The 18,702-nt window shown below is 39.4% G+C and overlaps 1 protein-coding gene across 1 annotated transcript; it reads left to right on the top strand.

Annotated features, from left to right (window-relative positions):
• Positions 1–137: 137 nt before the first annotated feature.
• On the top strand, positions 138–18,493 carry LOC124230682 (enhancer of rudimentary homolog). Its single transcript, XM_046646941.1, has 4 exons — positions 138–228; positions 3,768–3,855; positions 9,746–9,866; positions 17,995–18,493. The coding sequence occupies exons 1-4, from the start codon at positions 226–228 to the stop codon at positions 18,095–18,097; spliced, it is 315 nt and encodes a 104-aa protein (XP_046502897.1). The 5' UTR covers positions 138–225; the 3' UTR covers positions 18,098–18,493.
• Positions 18,494–18,702: the final 209 nt, after the last annotated feature.

The following is an 18,702-nucleotide window of genomic DNA, read 5'->3' as shown; positions in this document are numbered from 1 at the left end:
CCCTGTGCGGCTCATCGCCCTTATCCAAGATGGCTGAGGCAGAGTCGGTAGCTGCTCTAGCTGCCGGAAATGTGTGCGCCTCTATGATCCGACAGGCTCTTTCGCGGTGCGCCTCTGACGACTTCCGGCGGCTGCTCTCGCGGGGATTGGCTGTTGGCGGCGTTGCGGCTCAGCTCGTGTGCGGCGGTGGTGTCGGCAGCGGCTGCAGCGAAAGAGTTTGGCGCGATGGTGAGAAAAGCCTGAGCGGCTCCCCGATCCCTTTGCCTCCCGGGCGATCCCGGCCCGGTCCATCTTCTAGCCATCGCATCCAGCGCGAGCGTGCTGCTCCCCGGCCCTCCAGTTTGCGGGTCGACCCTTCCCCTTCCCGCCGCGGAAACGCTGGGCCTGGCGGTAGGCCCCGGAGCCCGGGTCCGCCCTCCGGCTGCGCGCCCGCGTGCTGGCCCGGGCTAGGCGCGCAGTGCGGAGGATGCTCTTTCTCCCGTTGGCTGCTTGGGAGATGCGGGCGCGAGGATGCTACTCTTTCCCTCCAAAAGCTCTAGCCTGTACTGTAGGAACAATGGCCAGGGATGTCAGACAAACCTGTTCCCAAAGCTGACATTCGATTTACTGCATCCAGCGTGTGGGCCAGGAGGGGTCGTCTTTGCTTTGTAGTGTGCTTCCCTTTTGTTTTGCTCTGGTCCGTCTTTTTAATCATATGTAGGTGTAACGGTTTTTCTCTTTTCTAAGATCTCTAGAAGTCTGGTTTGGGATCTATCCTGTTCTTCAATCCTATTCTTACCCTTGTTTATATTCTTTTAGGGCTGGAGGCTGAAAAGATAGGCTCAGCTGAGGGTCCAGGTTCCTTAGAATCTGACCGGGGTGGTAGTGGAATGGGTGTTTTTTTTGTTGGTTTTTTTAATCCACAAAAAGGAGATGCTCTCAGGGATTATGGGGAATCATGGTTACTTTCACACTTCAACTTTCGTTTTCTGTTTGCGGCAGTTATTATTAACAAATTAGGCAGCTGTTGTTAACAAGGAACTTTCTCAGGTTGTACTTTTCTGAAGTGAGATATTTCAATGTTTGACCTCACATAGTCTCCCAAAAGGACTAGGAATTAGAAGACTGGGTTTCCAGTTCCTGATTTGTCATAACTAGCAGTGTGACCTTAGGCAAGTCATTTTATCTGAATTTCCTTCTTTCTCTGACTTTTATGTCACTAGTTGGTATTGTGTTAAAATGCTTAGATTAAAATCTGAGAAGGTGACAGCAGTTAATATCAGCAACCCGTTCTCGTGGGACAAATGTCAGTGATAATTCCTTATCAGTCCAAGTAGTATTAAAAATTAGAAATTTAAAGCAAACAATATATTGGCTCAAAAGTCTTAAGTACTTTTACTTTACTGGAGATAAGGCTTCAATTTCTTTCTTTTCTTTCCTTTTTTTTACTAGTTTGGGGGAAGCATTTGAGGCTAATGGACAAATTCTATGTATTGTAATATTTCTGAAACAGTAGAATGACTATTCTTAGAGTTCGTGTTTGTGAGACTTTCACAAAGTTAAAGCCAGATTAAGTATTCATTAGGGTGAATCTCAGGTGCTTGGTAATCAGAATAAAGATTTTATTAAGGTAATTCTGCATAACTTTTTTTCCTAATTTAGGTTTCGCAATCTTATTTTCCTCTTGTGGCAAATATAAACATATGTATATTTGCCTATATGTACTTATATTTTGAATTTATATAGAGAGAGTCTCATCATTCCCCCAAGAAAGACCACCACAAGGAAGGCAAGGACCACATTTGTCCAGAAGAAGGAGAAAACTGTTAAGACAAATATATTTGGATTTTTAATAAAACCAAAGGATTTTGAAAATAGCTCCAATAAGAAAAAAGTGACAAAAACTGGTTTGGGAGGCATTGTGATCTTAAGCTGATAACAGAAAAGAACTGCCACTTAAAAATAACCATTTTGACTACAGTTTTGTAAATTTGGTCATTTTTTGGTTCTTAGTTTTTAATCCTTGTCTTTGGGCATAAGTATTGAAAATAGTGAACCTTACCACAGGTTCACTTTAAGATTAGATATAAAAAGCAGCATACTGTATAGCCATTTCCATATGTTTACTCTCTTAAGTAAATTAGTCCTTAAATTTGCATTAGAATAAGAACAAAATTAATATAGTAGCAACTGGTATGACCAGTGTACAGGGCAAGCCCTATTGCAGGAATGCTAGTGTAGTTTCTGTAAAATCATTTTCTTCTCAATGTATGACCTGTTGAATCTACTTTTTTGAGTAGGTGGCTTACAAAAACTTTTATATGACAGATAATATAATGCTTTCTCTGGCTTTTAATCAATATTTAACAAAGACCTTGACTGTGTTTGGGTCACTATAGGTGAGAATTACCCTTCATTTCATGTCACTAAGTTTTATTTTTATCTCAGATCCTCTTAAACTTTTAATCAGAATGAGTCAGTTCTTGATGTGGAGGGAGGAGTGTGATAAATTCCTCTGCTTTTCATAGTGTGTTCAAAGTACTGCTTTTTGGTGCTTATTTAGAACTTCTAGGCATTAGCTATTTCAGTTCCAATTTGTTGATGGTTAAAAATTGTGATCGTTTCAAAACAGTTTGGGGATCTTGTCATTGAGAGACTTTTTTTTTTTTGGTTTTGGACTCAAAAATAGTAGTACAGCAAAAGAGTAGAAAAGAATGTGAATAGTTTGATTTAGAATTGGGTTTACAGTGAGGTTGCAACTTACTTGTATTTAATTAATCAACTTTACATGCTCAGCAGAAATTGGAAGGGGGCATAGTTTCAGTAAACCACTGTCTGGAAACCTTTTTGGTTGTCACAACTTTGCCTGGGAGGGACAGGGTGGGGGAGGTGTGGGTGCTAATGGTATTCAGGGATGCTGTGAACATCCTACAATGGAGACACAGGACAGCCTCCACGACAAGGAATCTTCTAGCCCAAAATGTAGTGGTGCTGAGGTTGAGAAGCCCTGAAATAGACACACTAGCAGAAAACATGCCCCCCTGGGGAGCGTGAGGTGAAAGACCCAGGTCTCTCTGCTGTTCTTCAGCATATTCACATTTCTTTTAGTGTGATTAGCTATTTTATGTGATGCTAGTGTTTAAAAATGCATGGTTTTGGTATAGTATAGCTCCTTAGGATATCACCTATGACTAGATAGTAGTTTAATGGATTTTCTAGGGTAATGTTAACTGTATATATTAATTTTATATCACCAATTTATCTTATGCCTTGATGTTTGAGTCTCACCCCTGGATAAGGTGTGACTCCACTGTTGTGCTAAGGCTGGAAAAAGAACGTAGATTGATATGGTGCTTGCAATCACTTTTTTCTCCTTTCATCAGCCCATATCTGAGTTTTTATTAGGGACTCAGAAAGGCTAGAGAGTGAAAGTGACCAATGGAGATTGACAACCTGAGCAGGTTTATCATCTAGTTAGGAAGAAAGATACAAAAGTAAAAACAGTACAGAGTAGTTTATGTTGAGTACTCAGTAAGTGTAAAAGGAGTTTGAGAAAGCAGCCGTTAAGGACTGGGAGACTAAGAGAGACCTTACAGACAAGTTGTGAATCCGGCTTCTGTGACCACACTTGGGCAAGAGCATAGATATTGTAGAAAGAGCACCCTAGTTAACAGGGCTTTAATCACCAACTATCATTTGTGTCATGAATGGGGATTTTAATGTCATACTCTGAATTTCTCAGAAATGAGTCAGAAACTTACATTGAAATCACTTTTTTCCCGCTGCAGTCTCACACCATTTTGCTGGTACAGCCTACCAAGAGGCCAGAAGGCCGCACTTATGCTGACTATGAGTCTGTGAATGAATGCATGGAAGGTGAGTTTAAACGCTAATCCACGGGTAGACATCTTGGAGTTATTTTTTTTCCTGACATCCACTATTAGCATATGTCTCATTTAGGAACTGGGTTTGTTTTTTACTCTAGATTTCTTGAAATTGTTAATTTGAGCAGAGAAAGTAGATATTTAGGACCATATTTGTTGAATATTTGGAATATTAATTATGTATACTGTCTTCCTACTGCGAATATTACTTTACTTTTTTTTATCAAGCTCATGTGTATAATGAATGGCTTTCCAAAGCCTCCCATTGTTATATGAATAACAATGGTTCTGGTTTTACTTATCATGTTATGTAAGTATTTTCAGGTGTCCTTATATATTCTGGTTAAACTCGAGCCTTGCAGCATTGTTAAGGCAGGCTCTAGGGCACCTTCAGAAACTAATGGTCTGCTCATTAAACAAACATTAAAAGCTGTTGAGGTTTAATTATAGTCCATCAGAGTATTGTTAGAAAATAAAAATTAGCTCAGAGAATAAAGGCAGATGGGACCAAATCAGTATAAATTTTTATGTATTTGATAAGCTGACACCACCGTGAAGGGGACTCTTAGCCCTTAATGTTTCTTACTAGGTAAACCATTAGATGAGAGCACATGGATTGGATTGTCACAAATTAGATTCATTCTTACATTTAATCATTACATCAAGTAAACCGGTTATGCACATCCTGCACCCTTTCTAGGATGTTGTCCATTCTTCGCTTCTTCCTATAAAGATTTTATAGTCACTCTTTTTGCTGCTGGACATGTCCCTGAATTTGTTGATTATCCAAAGCTAACTGGGCTAAACTTAAAATCTGTCCATTTAAAACCAACAATGAGTAAACCTGTGAAAAAAGCTGCTTGTACCAATTTAGAGACAGCTTCTAGGTAGCTGGCACCATGCCTTCCTGGTGGCCATCAAATTCTGCTGTTTTTTTTTTCCTTGGCTGAGGAAGTTTCGCCCTGAGCTAACATCCGGGCCAATCTTCCTCTATTTTTTAGTATGTGGGCCACCAGCACAGCAAGGCCGCTAACAGAGTGAGGTAGGTCTGCACCTGGGAACCAAACCCGGGCCACCGAAGTGGAGCATTTGGAACTTAACCACTAGGCCACCTGGGCTTGCCTTCTGCTCTAATTTTTAAAAACGAGCAAGGCTCGTGTTCTTTTTTTCTTTTCAGCTCCATTTCTCTGCTGACATCATTACTTGCCATTAAGATCAACTTTGTGTACACACTTCCTTAGCAGATCGTTGCCTTACCTATATTGTCATGTTTGGTCTTTGATTTGCAATGCTGTTTACTAACCTTGCAGATTTTGGTGAAGCCTAATTTCTTTTTTTTTAATAATACAGTTTATTTTTAGAGCAGTTTTAGGTTTACATAAAAATTGGAGAGAAATTACAGAGTTCCTGTATTCTCCTTCTCCCCACCACCACACAGTGTCCCTTATTAATAACACCTTGCATTGGTGTGGTATATTTGTTACAGTTGATGAACCAGCATTTATACATTGATACATTATTATTAACTACAGTCTCTAGTTTACCTTAGGGTTCGTTCTTTCTGTTGGACAGTTCTGTGGGTTTTGCCAAACGCATACTGTTATGAGTCCAACATTACAGTATCAGAGGGAATAGTTTCACTGCCCTAAAAATGCCCTGTTCCACCTATTCATCCCTGCCCCCTGACAACCATTGGTCATCTTGCTACCTCCATAATTTTGCCTTTTTCCAGAACATCAGAGTTGAAATCATTACCATTTCAAATCATTACCTTTCAAACTGACTTCTTTTACTTAACAAGATGCATTAAGGTTCTTCCGTGTCCTTTTGTGGTTTGATAGCTCTTTTCTTTTTAAATTAGAAATGATGATTTATTTTCCATTTGAAAAGTTAAAGTTAAAATGGAAGTACTGAATCAGTTCTCACACAGTGGTTGCCAGATGGTAATTTTCTTATTTTTCTTGTAGTAGTTAATATTCCTCTGGAAAGCAGAGCTTTCCCTCCCTTCCTCCCCTTTTTTTAAATTAATGGGGTTAATTTTTTAGAGTAGTTTTAGGTTTCTAGGGAAATTGGTTAGAAAGTACAGTTCCATCATATCTCTTCTTCCTTCCCTGCCCGCTCCCAGTTTCCCCTATTATTTACCTGCTGTGTTAGTGTGATACATGCGTTACAATTGTGGAACCAATACTGATACATTGTTATTAACTAAAGTCTATAGTTTACATTAGTGTTCACTTTGCTTTGAACATTCTTTGGGGTTTTGACATATGCATGATGACATGTATCTATCATTTACTGCTCTAAGAACTCTTGTGCTCCACCTACTCCTCCCTCCCTCCCACCAAGCCTCTGGCAACCACTGAGCTTTTTAATGTCTCCATAGTTTTGCCTTTTCCAGAATGTCATATTTTTGGAATTATACAGTATGTAGCTTTTTCAGATTGACTCTTTCACCTAGCAGTATACTTTTAAGATTCCTCCATGTCTTTTCATTGCCTGCTAGCTCATTTCTTTTTATTGCTGAATAATATTCCATTGTATAGATGTACCGCAGTTTGTTTATCCATTCACCTGTTGGAGGATATCTCGGTTACTTTCAAGTTTTGGCAGTTATGAATACAGCTGCTCTCAACTTTCATGTGCAGGTTTGTGTGGACCTAAGTTTCCAACTCCTTTGGGTGAATACTGAGGTGTGTGATTGTTGGAACAAATGCTAAGACTATGTTTAGCTTTGTAAGACACTGACAAACTGTCTTTAGACATGACTATCAGTTTGCACTCCCACTAGTGAAGAGTGACTTCCTGCTGCTCCACATGCTCGGCAGTACATGGTGCTGTCGGTGTTGTGGATTTTTGCCATTCTAATAGGCGTGTAGTGATTCCTCATTGTTTTAATTTGCAGTTTCCTAATGACATGATGTTGAGCATCTTTTCATAATGCTTGTTTGCCGTCTGTGTATCTTCTTTGGTGAGGTGTCTTTTCAGATCTTTTGCCCGCCTTTTAATTATTTTCTTAATTGTTGAGTTTTAGGAGTCCTTTGTATATCTTGGTTAAGAGTCTTTTATCAGATATATGTTTTGCAAAGATATTCTCCCAGTCTGTGTCTGGTGTTGTCACTGTCTTGATAGTGTTCTTTCAAACACAAAAGGTTTAAATTTTGATGAAGTCCAGTTGATGTATTTTTTCTTCTGTTGCCTATGGTTTCGGTGTCATATTTAAGAAGCTTTTGCCTTACCCAAAGTCCTGAAGATTTGTGCCTATATTTTATTCCAAGGGCTTTATAGTTTTGGCTCTCATATTTAAGTCTCTAGGCCATTTTGAGTGAATGTTATATATGGTGTCAGATATGTGTCCAGCTTCAGTTTTTTGCATGTGAATGTACAGTTCTCCCAGCACCGTTTGTGGAAAAGACTTTTCTTTCTCTATTAACTTGTCTCGTATCCTTGTAGGAAAGTGATTGACCATAAATGTGAGCTTTATTTGTGTACTCGTTTCTGTTCCATTGATTCATATGCCTATCCTTCTACAAAAGCAATACCACATTGTCTTGATTACTGTAGTTTTTTGTTCTACTTTTTCTCCCCAAATCCCCCAGTGCATAGTTGTATGTTTTAGTTGTGGGTCCTTCTAGTTGTGGCATGTGGGATGCCGCCTCAGCATGGCCTGACGAGTGATGCCATGTCCGCACCCAGGATCTGAACCAGTGCAACCCTGGGCCACCAAAGCGGAGCACAAGAACTTAACCACTCGGCCGCGGGACCAGCCCCCTGATGACTGTAGTTTTGTAGTAAGTTTTGGAATCCGAAGTGTGAGTCTTTCAGCTTTGTTCTTTTTCAAGATTGTTTTGGCTCTCCTGGGTTTCTTGTATTTCCCTGTCAAATTTAGGATCAGCTTGTCAGTATCTGCAAAAGTAGCTCAGATTTTGATAGAGATTGTGTTGAATCTATAGATCATTCTGAGGAATAGTACCATCTTAATATTAAGTCTCCCAATCCATGAACAAGAGATATTGTTCCATTTATTTAAATCTTTGCTTTCAGTGATGTTTGTAGTTTTCAGTGTACATTTTATGCTGCTTTTATTAAACTTATTTCTAAGAATTTTATTCTTTTTTTGATGTTATTGTACTCGAAGCTGTTTGCTTAATTTCATTTGCAGATTGTTTATTGTTGGGGTATAGAAATACAGTTGAATATTGTATGTTGATCTTATATCCTGCATCTTGTTGCACTCCTTTGTTAGTTCTAATAGTTCGTGTGTGGGGGGTTTCCTTAGGATGTTCTGTATACAAATCCTGTCATCTGTGAATAGAGATAGTTGCACCTCTTCCTTTCCAATCTGAATGCCTACGATTTCTTTTTGTTGCCAAATCACCCTGGCTAGAACCTCCAGTACAGTGTTGACTGCAAGTGGCGGGAGCAGATGTGCCAGTGTTCTTCCTGGTCTGAGTGGGAAGGCGTCAAGTCTTTCACCATTAAGCATGATGGTAGCTGCGGGTCAAGGCCTTTTTAAGATAAACAATGAGGGGCCAGCCTGGTGGCATAGTCATTAAATTCACATGTTCCGCTTCGGCAGCCTGGGGTTCACCAGTTCTGATCCCGGGTGCAGACCTACACACCACTTGTCAAGCCATGCTGTGGCAGGCATCCCACATATAAAGTAGAGCAAGATGGGCATGTAGGTTGGCTCAGGGCCAGTCTTCCTCAGCAAAAAAAGAGGAGGATGGGCAGCAGATGTTACCTCAGGGCTAATCTTCTCAAAAAACAAAAAAGATAAACAATGAATTTATTTTCCTAGTTTTTATTTCCTTTTCATTTCTACCTTTCTATTCAGTAACTCGTGAGCAATATTCTCTGATCACAGTGTAGTGTACTAGTCCCAATCAAAAACCCTAAGATAGCTTTTCATAACTCTGTGGTTGAATATTACTTTTTACTAGGAAATTTATGAAGTCAATTTAGAGGTACCTGAAGAACCTGTGCATACAGGATGGGACATGTTTTTCCCAGATAACTAACTTTTATTCACTTGTCCATTCATCATAGTAGCTTAAAAGTATTTGATAGTGGGAATGGACTGAAAAGGTTACATTTCTGTTGTGGGAACAAGAGAGGAGTGTGTCACTGAATACAAATTAAATAATGTGCTCTTTAGATGATGAAAGGGTGGGCTTGCTATGAGTGGTTTTGCTCATTTTATTATCTTTTTTATTACTTATATTTGAGTACTTATGCTTATTACATGTACTAATGCTTTATACGTGTTATTTCACATAATCTTCACAACAGCTCCATGAAGAGATACTGTTGTTATCTCTGACATAGGGTTCAGGGGATGGAGTCATTAGTAAAGGACAGAGCTGGAGTTCAAGTCTCTGAATTCAGAGTTCAGGATCTTAAGTTCTCTGTTATGATAATCTCTTCCTCGTTGCCATTTTTATTTTTATTTTTTCTTTGCATTCTATCGAAATTTGAAAGCAGAATAGAAAAGCATGCATTTGTCATCCATCATTCCCAAGTGTGGTGTTTTTCTTTATTTACTCTGAGGCTTTAGGAATACTTATTTATTGAAAAACTGATAAGACCCACAACGTCAGTACTTATTTGAACCAGCATATGACAAGTCTTTAAAGTCTTTTTAGATCCAATGGCTTGAAGTAATCATTTTATTGTTGGGGCACAAAATACTTACCAACATTCTGGTGAGTTTATAAAATTTTAAAAAATTTACTAATGGCCACAATTAAAACAAGCTATCAATTTACTGTGCCTTTTCCCAGCCCAACCTTATAAAAATAAATATTATGATATCAACATATAGCACTACTCATGTCTAAAGTTTATGCAATTGTAAGATTTTGGGTTTTTCTCCCCTCTTTTAGGCGTTTGTAAAATGTATGAAGAACATCTGAAGAGAATGAACCCCAACAGCCCCTCTATCACATACGATATCAGTCAGTTGTTTGATTTTATCGATGATCTGGCAGACCTCAGCTGCCTTGTGTAAGTATTAGCCACCATATCTCTTGAGTTGTATTTTTCTATTGTTTATCCATCTGTCTGAGGCAATTAATGGTATTGGGAGTTCACTGTGTGCCTCACACTGATCTTTGCATTTTGATTACTATGTTGTAGTTAATATTTCATGTACATATGGCTCGTAAATTAAGTTGACAACATAAAGCTAAAGGCACAGGACAATCAAGAACTTTGCTAAATGATGCAGTTAGTAAGCAGATGGGATGTGTACTAAGATACTAGGAGGATCGTCACTAAGAGTTCAAAGTCGTGATTCCTTGTTCCTTAAATCGAATAATCTTTTCCTTAGTTTTTTCCCCTTATAGTCTTTGTCCTAAAGCAACTGACTGTGGAGTAAAACTAAGATTATTCTGGGGCTGGCCCAGTGGTATAGCAGTTAAGTTCCAGTGCTCTGCAGCACAGGTTTGCCGGTTCGGATCCCAGGCACAGACCTACACACCGCTTATCAAGCCATGCTGTGGTAGGCGTCCCACATGTAAAGTAGAGGAAGATGGGCACAGATGTTAGCTCAGGGCCAGTCTTCCTCAAAAAAAAAAAATGGTTATTCTGTTTTCATGACATTGTTTTAAAATGTAAATATATGTAGGACTGAAATGGAATTTAATTTTAATTCCACCTAGTGTTAACCATGTATATTTTGGTATGCTAGAGTGAGACTTTTTTAGACCCTTCTGTTTTCTATTCTCCAAGATTTGTCAAATTAAAGTGTTTTTCCGAGGCCAGCCTGGTGGCACAGCAGTTAAGTATGCACGTTCCGCTGCGGCAGCCCAGGGTTCACCAGTTCGGATCCTGGGTGTGAATGTGGCACTGCTTGGCAAGCCATGCTGCGGCAGGCATCCCACATATAAAGTAGAGGAAGATGGGCGTGAATGTTAGCTCAGGGCCAGTCTTCCTCAGCAAAAAGAGGAGGATTGGCAGCAGATGTTAGCTCAGGGCTAATCTTCCTTAAAAAAAAAATTTTTTTTCTAACATATTATGTTTGTTATAATAATTTGTATTGATAATCTACTTATCATCGCTATTCCAAGGAGCAAATAAGTCTTTAATACTTCCCAATATTTTGGAGCAAGAGAATAAGTAATGTATAGCTGATTTTACAGAGGAAAATGGAAGCACCTTATAATGAGATGATCTTCAGTCATCAGCTACTTGAGTATTTGTTACATGCCAGACACTGTGCTAGAAGTAAGTATGCTTTTCAGTGGTGAAAAACAGTCCTACTCACACCCCTTCCTGGGTGACCACTGGAGCCAGGCCTGCACTTGGCATCTCGCAAAGGTTCCTGGTGAAGACAAGCATGGTTTGGAATTTTTTAAGTTCTATTTTCTTCACCTCTTCATTGTGTTTCCATTATAGCCGTTTCACTTCGCTCACTCAAAACATTCAGGTGGTCCAGTTCTGGTCTTTAATGAAATGTATTAATAGGAAAGTTTTTATTATAATTTTTTTAATGTAAAAAGCTCAAAACTATAAGAGGCCAACAGAGCTGCAGGTATTATGCTATGTTGGTTTGTAATGACTATAGTTGATCTGCTTATAGTCTGACACACATGCAGAAAGACTCACGCATAGATATTCATTTAGCAAATATTTATCGAGTGCTGGCTATGTACCATGTGTGTTCTAGACACTGGGAATTGAGCAGTGAGTAAAACAGGTTGAAAGTAAGCCTGTGAAACTGCAGAGGAGTGGGTGCATGAGGGGCAGAGTAGGAGGAGATGAAACTGGAGGCACAGGGAGCGTTGATACCCTAGAAGCCAATTCAAAAGTAGTTGATGTTATTGATAAGTCAGATAAATGTGGATTCAGAATTGACCCCTGGGTTAGCACTGTGGAAGTCTTTGGTGACTTCCAAAGCAGTTTTGGTAGAGTGACAGGGGTAGTAAAATCTTCATAGATTTCAGTGAATCTAACGTAATGGGAAGAGGAATTGTAGACAGACAACTTTTTTGAATAATTTAGCTGGAAAAGAGAACAGAGAAGTGGGGTTATAGCTGGAGGAGGAAAGAGCTTTTTTCTTTGTCTTTTTTTTTAATTTTATTTTTTAAGGTGAAAGAAATAATGGTAAATTTGCAGGCTCATGAGATCATCTAGCAGAGAGGGAGAAATTGATGGCTTTACATAGGATCTTTGACAGTTCACTAATAGTAAAGGAAGGAAAGCAGGAAGATGTGGTGGAAGCTTGGAGAAACTACTTTCTGATTGTTTCAGTTATCTCAGAAAAATGGGAGGAAGGACACCATTTGAAATTAAAGGTGAGGGAGGAGGTATCGGAAGTTTGTGAAGAGAGATGAATAATCTAGGAGGGTGAAGGGATTAGGGAAATGGGTGATTTATGAGGTACCTGGTAATGAATTTATAATGAAATTAGTCGTCGTGATGATGGTTTTTTGCCCCTACTCTTACCTGGGTGGTTACAGTTGAGTCTACAGGTAGAGAATTAACAAAGATTTTGCTAAAAATTGAGGGTGTATCCAGGGTAGTGTTGTGCAGGGCACTGAATCGCCTGAAATGTAAGTGGGGGGTAGTGGTGGGGTGGAGACAGAGGTAGGATCAATTAATTAATAAGTCCTACTGGGGTCAAAGGATTGTTGAAGTTGTGGTATTAGGAATTAGTGATCAAAGAATGAGATGCTTGAGATTGGGAGATTGAAGTGCTGGTGATGCTAAGGGATAGGGATCTGGCCAAGGAAGCGCAGGAGACGAGCTCATTGGAGGAGAGGGGTCCAGGAACTGAGCGGCCCAGCTGTTGGCAGAATCATCTACTCAATTTGAAATCACCAATAATGTGTATATTTACTTTCTAGAATCTAATCTGAGAACAGGGAGCTCTGTTTTTATTCACTGCTGGATCCCAAGTGCCTAGAATAGCTTTTGGCACGTAATTGATACTGAGTAAATGTTGGTTGTACAGATGCATGTCACTCATAGGATGTGATTCCAGGCATAGCTTTTTAAAATTATTGGTAATCTTTTCCTTTGTTTATATTACAGAGCTATATTCTGAATTGATATGATCTATTTTTTTAAATATATTTTTGTAGTAAGTGTATTTGTTTTAAGAAGTTTTCACACTTAAACACTAGATGTTTCAGTTGGAACTTAAGATTTTTACAGAGCTCATATACATACCCTCACTTCATTCTTTAAATGAATGATTTTATTTTAAAAATTAATGACTGCCTTTCTGATTTCATAAAAATCACTTACTGAGACATCAGGTATCTAATCCTGATGCTTTGGGATGTGGCACTCATTCTCAACAGCTGGGGCGTTAGTTTCTTAAAGCCGAGGCTCATGTTTTACTAACGACACAGGCTGGTTAAGAGCTAACTGGAGGTGCAGAATTAGACGTAGCTGAGTTTGAATCCTGGCTCTGTCATTGGCTAACTCCTTTGGGCAAATTAGCTAAATATGGCTAAACCTCAGTTTGCTCATTTGTAAAATTTAGATAAACCTGCCTCGCAGGACCCCTTGTGAGGAGCCTGTGCTTGATGAGCACAGCAGTATCGGGGGGATAGCAGGGACTCCACGTTCAACTAGATTGACAGAGTCAGGGCAGGGTTTATTTTTATTTACAATGTGTGGTTGGTTCTTTAAATTTTGCCATATCATATCAAGTAGAATGATATGAATTTTAAATTCGACGAGTGAGTTCAGTTGTACTGTTAACTAATAAAGGGATGTTTTGTTGACTTTTTGACAGTGAAAATTATGCAAAGTAGAATAGTGATTTTTTTTTTAAGGACATACTACAAGTATGTCATTAATGACAGAACATAACATTTCTAACTTTGTGCCATTAACTATAACCAGAAACTACATCTAGTGTGCTAAAATGATTTCTAATATTTGCATTATTAAAGCAAAATAGAGGAAAGACTTCAGTTTTTTCCTAGGTAATTCTTTTCAGCTACAGTAGGTCAGGTAGAATAGAAGAGAGAGTAATGGTAATGTCTAGTTTTTAATTGTCTGGAAAACTGTAAACTGTAGCTATTTATGTTTCTATCTCTAATGCTGAAACTTTTTTGGTCTCTGAAAACTTTCAGAATCAAATGTAGGATTTAGAACCATTTTGTCCATATGACTTTGTTATGTCCCTTTTGTTATTTGAATATTCAGGAGAAATAAGGTATTGTTTCCAAAGAGGTCACCTATTGCCATGGCATTTCCTGTAACAGCACATCCTGCTCCTCTCTTTAATCAAGAATCGTGACTTGGGGGGCTGGCCCTGTGGCTGAGTGGTTGGGTTCGTGTGCTCCGCTGCAGGTGGCCCAGTGTTTTGTTGGTTCGGGTCCTGGGTGCGGACATGGCGCCGCTCATCAGGCCACGCTGAGGCGGCGTCCCGCGTGCCACAACTAGAAGGACCCACAACTAAAAATATACAACTATGTACCAGGGGACTTTGGGGAGAAAAAAGAAAAGAATAAAATCTTTAAAAAAAAAAAGAATCGTGACTTGGGCTGTTACTCCTCAGACCAAGACTTGACTCCATTTTTGGTTTGTGAATTGTTGTGTACTCATTGCTTCTGTTAAATTTACACGACAGTGATACAGGACATTAAAAAAAATTTTTTTAAACCAATATAGGAGAAAATGGAATAAGTAAGATTATACTTTGTGACATAATTAAGCCCAGGGCAAACCAACCATGCTTTAATAGTAAGATTCAGGCACAGAGGATTTGTATTTCATATATTTGAAGTCAGAATACAGATTTCTTCACTATTCTCTGATCTGTAAGGTTTTTTTTTTTAATAAGCTTTTTATGAGATTAAGATAACAGTCTTTTGAATATGCAAGCTTTCTTTGTTTACTTAGAGACGAAAGGGACATTTTCCTCCTTGGTTATTGTTATGAGGGGGTACTTTTTTTTTTCTTTCTGCTTTTTCTCCCCAAATCCCCCTGGTACATAGTTGTATATTTTAGTTGTGGGTCCTTCTAGTTGTGGCAAGTGGGACGCCGCCTCAGCGTGACCTCATGAGCCATGCCATGTCCGCGCCCAGGATCCAAACCAGTGAAACCCTGGGTCACCAAAGCGGTGTGCGCTGAACTTAACCGCTCGGCCACGGGGCCGGCCCTAGGAGGTACCCCTAATCAGGAAGACAACTTGGTACCAGTGAAGACACTGGCTGATTTCACTGCTCATACCCAAGCTTCTGTTCTTGTACCAACCTATAGTGACCATAACACTAGGCTAACAGATTAATCTGTGCCAACAGCTAGGGGTTTTATTAACATACTTAACATTTAATTGTCTCGTTTTCAATTGCCAGTTAACAGCCATCAACACACAGCTTTCCATAAAGAAGGCATTGTTATTATTCCTCGTGTTGGAAAACAGCATACAAGTTGATGGATTCCTGCATGTTCACAAACCCAAGTGATCTTATTGGGGGGAATGGTCTAAATAAGGCTGTCCCATCCAGATATTATAGTTCTAAAAAACTCTCTTGTTTTTTTAGTTCTTTTCCAATGTTAATATAAATATTGTCTATTCTGTTATACCCTGAAGTAGACTAAATTAGCACTTATTTAATAGGAAGTATGAACAAAGGATAGTCAAAGAAAATTGTTTTATTTTTTAGAGTATTTCTCATTGTAACAGAAGTACATTAGTGGGGCTGGCCTGGTGACGTAGTGGTTAAGTTCACACATTCCACTTCGGTGGCCTGGGGTTCACAGATTCAGATCCCAGGCCTGGACCTGGCACCACTCATCAGGCCACGCTGTAGTGGCATCCCACACAAAATAGACGAAGATTGGCACAGATGTTAGCTCAGGGCCAGTCTTACTAAGACACACAAACTCTCTACTTTTTTTTTTTTCTTTTGAGGAAGACTGGCCCTGAGCTAACATTCATGCCCATCTTCCTCCACTTTATATGTGGGATGCCTGCCACAGCATGGCTGCCAAGCAGTGTCATGTCCGCACCCGGGATCCGAACTGGCAAACCCCGGGCCGCCAAAGCGGAATGTGCGCACTTAACCGCTGCGCCACCAGGCCAGCCCCAACAAACTCTCTACTTTTGTAAAACGCTTAACAAAAAAAAAAGAATTTGGCTTTTCACTAATGTTCTTTTTATTTTTTTGGTGAGGAACACTGGCGTTGAGCTAACATCCATGCCCGTCTTCCTCTGCTTTATACGTGGGATGCCTGCCACAGTATGGCCTGACAGGCGGTGCATAAATCCACACCTGGAATCCGAAGCGGCGAACCCTGGGCCGCCAAAGCAGAGCGTGTGAACTTAACTGCTGTGCCACTGGGCGGGCCCCGAGAGAGAGAGTGTGTGTGTTTTTAATAAACCAGGTTCTGACGTTACCATTCCGGGGAAGAATATGATAATGGTCTAAAGCATTCCTACTCTGGAGTTGATTTCTCTTGCCAAAAATTGGAGTGTAGGTTTCTAGCTTAGTATTTAACAGTGAGGACTCTGGTCAGGGGTGTTTACTCCTCTACCACTTGCCCAAAGTCAGTTAGCTAATAAGTTGCTGTCCTTTGAGCCTTGGTTTCTTCCTTTATAAAAAAGAGATTATAATTGTTACCTACTGACAGGGTGGTAAAAAGGATTGAGTTGATTGATTGAGATAAAGCACTTAAAGCAATACCTAGCAGTTGGTAACTTCTTACTAGGTATTTATTATTATCATTTGTATTTATATGTATTTTTTTTTGCTGAAAGGTTAAAAAATGAAACAATAATTGATAAATTGCATATTTTGTTTTTCTAGGGTATCCCTAAGGTAATTTTTTTCTTTAGGCAAACTGCATTTTTGCCTCTCTTGGATGCTGAGCAGTGTTTTCACCACATGGTGCACATGGCTTTGAAACACTGTGATGTGCTTTGTATTTGTGCAATCTCTGATTACGTATTGTCTGGGTTTTTTTATACTATAGCTTTACTTTTTTTACTCAAAAATTGAGTTTAGTGTTTAACCAGCTAGATTTCACTTGTAGGTCAGCTGGAATGTTTCTTTTTTCTTTTTTCTTTTTTTTTTTGGTGAGGAAGATTGTCTCTGAGGTAACATCTTTGCCAGTGTTTCTCTATTTTGTATGTGGGACCCGCCACAGCATGGTTTGATGAGCGGTGTGTAGATCCACACCCAGGATCCAAACCCACACACTCTGGGCTGCCAGAAGCGGAGTACGCAAACTTAACCACTATACTACTGGCCCAGCCCCTGTAATGTTTCTATTTTTTGAGTCCTCTAAAGATACCTTGTGTGGTTGGCTGTTAAATGATACCTTGGACTCTAAAAACCCTCGAATTTCATTGCTAATGCTGGTCCTTGTACTCCTGACCCTTCTCTTCTGACAAGGGCCATTTTGGAGCCCATTATGTCTTCTAATAATTCTCCATCAGCCTCTAGCATTATTTATTTTAAAAAGCAATTTCTAAAATATAGGTTTAAAGATTTCCTCCTGTGGGCTGGCCCCGTGGCCAAGTGGTTAAGCTCACGTGCTCTGCTGTGGTGGCCCAGGGTTTCACCAGTTCGGATCCTGGGCACAGACATGGCACTGCTCATCAAGCCATGCTGAGGTAGCATCCCACATGCCACAACTAGAAGGACCCGCAACTAAAAATACACAACTATGTACCAGGGGGCTTTGGGGAGAAAAAGGAAAAATAAAATCTTTAAAAAAAAGATTTCTTCCTATTAATACTTTTCAGGAAAGTAATCTTTATGACAGTAACATATTTTTAAAGATTAATTAAATTAATTCAAAATAAATTTAGCAAATTTGAAGTTTGTACTAGTGTTTGGTTTTTTCTTTAATCACTAAAGAAACCATAAAAATAGTAACTGTGTAGGAGAAAACAGTTTCTGGTCATACTGTGTCGAGAAGTACACGTGTAACACATTGAGCATTTAACTTAAGGTCTCTAGGCCTTGGTTTCTTTTTCTGCTATAAGATTTTACTACGTGATCTAAAATTCAACAATTATGTAATCAGAACTTTTACGTTTTCGTTAAGTTCATGTACGAACATGTGCATATCTGTGCCATCATTGGGCAGTTGTAATTTGGGGTTTTAAAAATATGACAGTAACTGACCATTATAACTTTGCTTATTACTTTCTGTTCCTCAGTTACCGAGCTGATACCCAGACATACCAGCCTTATAACAAAGACTGGATTAAAGAGAAGATCTACGTGCTCCTTCGTCGGCAGGCCCAACAGGCCGGGAAATAGTTGAGTTGGAAGCATCAGGGGGATGGGGGTGGGCTTGGAACACAGATGTGTACAGCGCGCAGTAGTGGAAGTTTGTATTATAGTAATCCTGTTTCCATTTTGGTACACTCTAGCCAGGATTGAATGTATTAGATGAAATGTGAGGATCTTGTTCAATCTGAAACCCCCATTCCCCCCCTTTTTTTTACTTAAACATTTTTATGATGATTTAGATGGAAGTTGTTCTTTGTCAGTTAATGTTGGTTCCAGTCCTTCAAACTGTTCCTATCTGCTTTCTAACATTCACTGTACTAACCCTTCTTCAAGTTGGGGTGGGGGGTGGTGACACAATTTAGTTATGTCCTCAAGGTAAAGTCTTAGTGAAAAACAAAATAAATTTTCTTTAGTTATATTTTCCCCCTGAGTGATTTTTTTTTTTTTTTTGGTCTCTGAACGTTGAATTTTCTTGCAAAGCCTTATCATTTTCAAAACCAGTAGGCTGCTACACAAAGAAGTTGAAGAAAGCTTATCTATGTGCTGAATACATTTTGCTATGGTTTCTGTGAAGCTAACAAGATTTTACCTCATTTTTCCAGTAAGTGACTCTCAATTGCAGCTCCAAAGTT

Source organism: Equus quagga, chromosome 20 (assembly GCF_021613505.1).
Source record: "Equus quagga isolate Etosha38 chromosome 20, UCLA_HA_Equagga_1.0, whole genome shotgun sequence".
Lineage (NCBI taxonomy): Eukaryota > Metazoa > Chordata > Mammalia > Perissodactyla > Equidae > Equus > Equus quagga.
Note: the sequence above shows the minus strand (reverse complement) of the source record. Positions and strands in the feature narration are given on the sequence as shown.

Excerpts from the sequence above, each read along its gene's own strand:
- LOC124230682 (XM_046646941.1), top strand. Across the intron at positions 3,856-9,745 it reads TGTGAATGAATGCATGGAAG|GCGTTTGTAAAATGTATGAA; the intron begins GTGAGTTTAAAC and ends CCCCTCTTTTAG. Across the intron at positions 9,867-17,994 it reads GCAGACCTCAGCTGCCTTGT|TTACCGAGCTGATACCCAGA; the intron begins GTAAGTATTAGC and ends TCTGTTCCTCAG.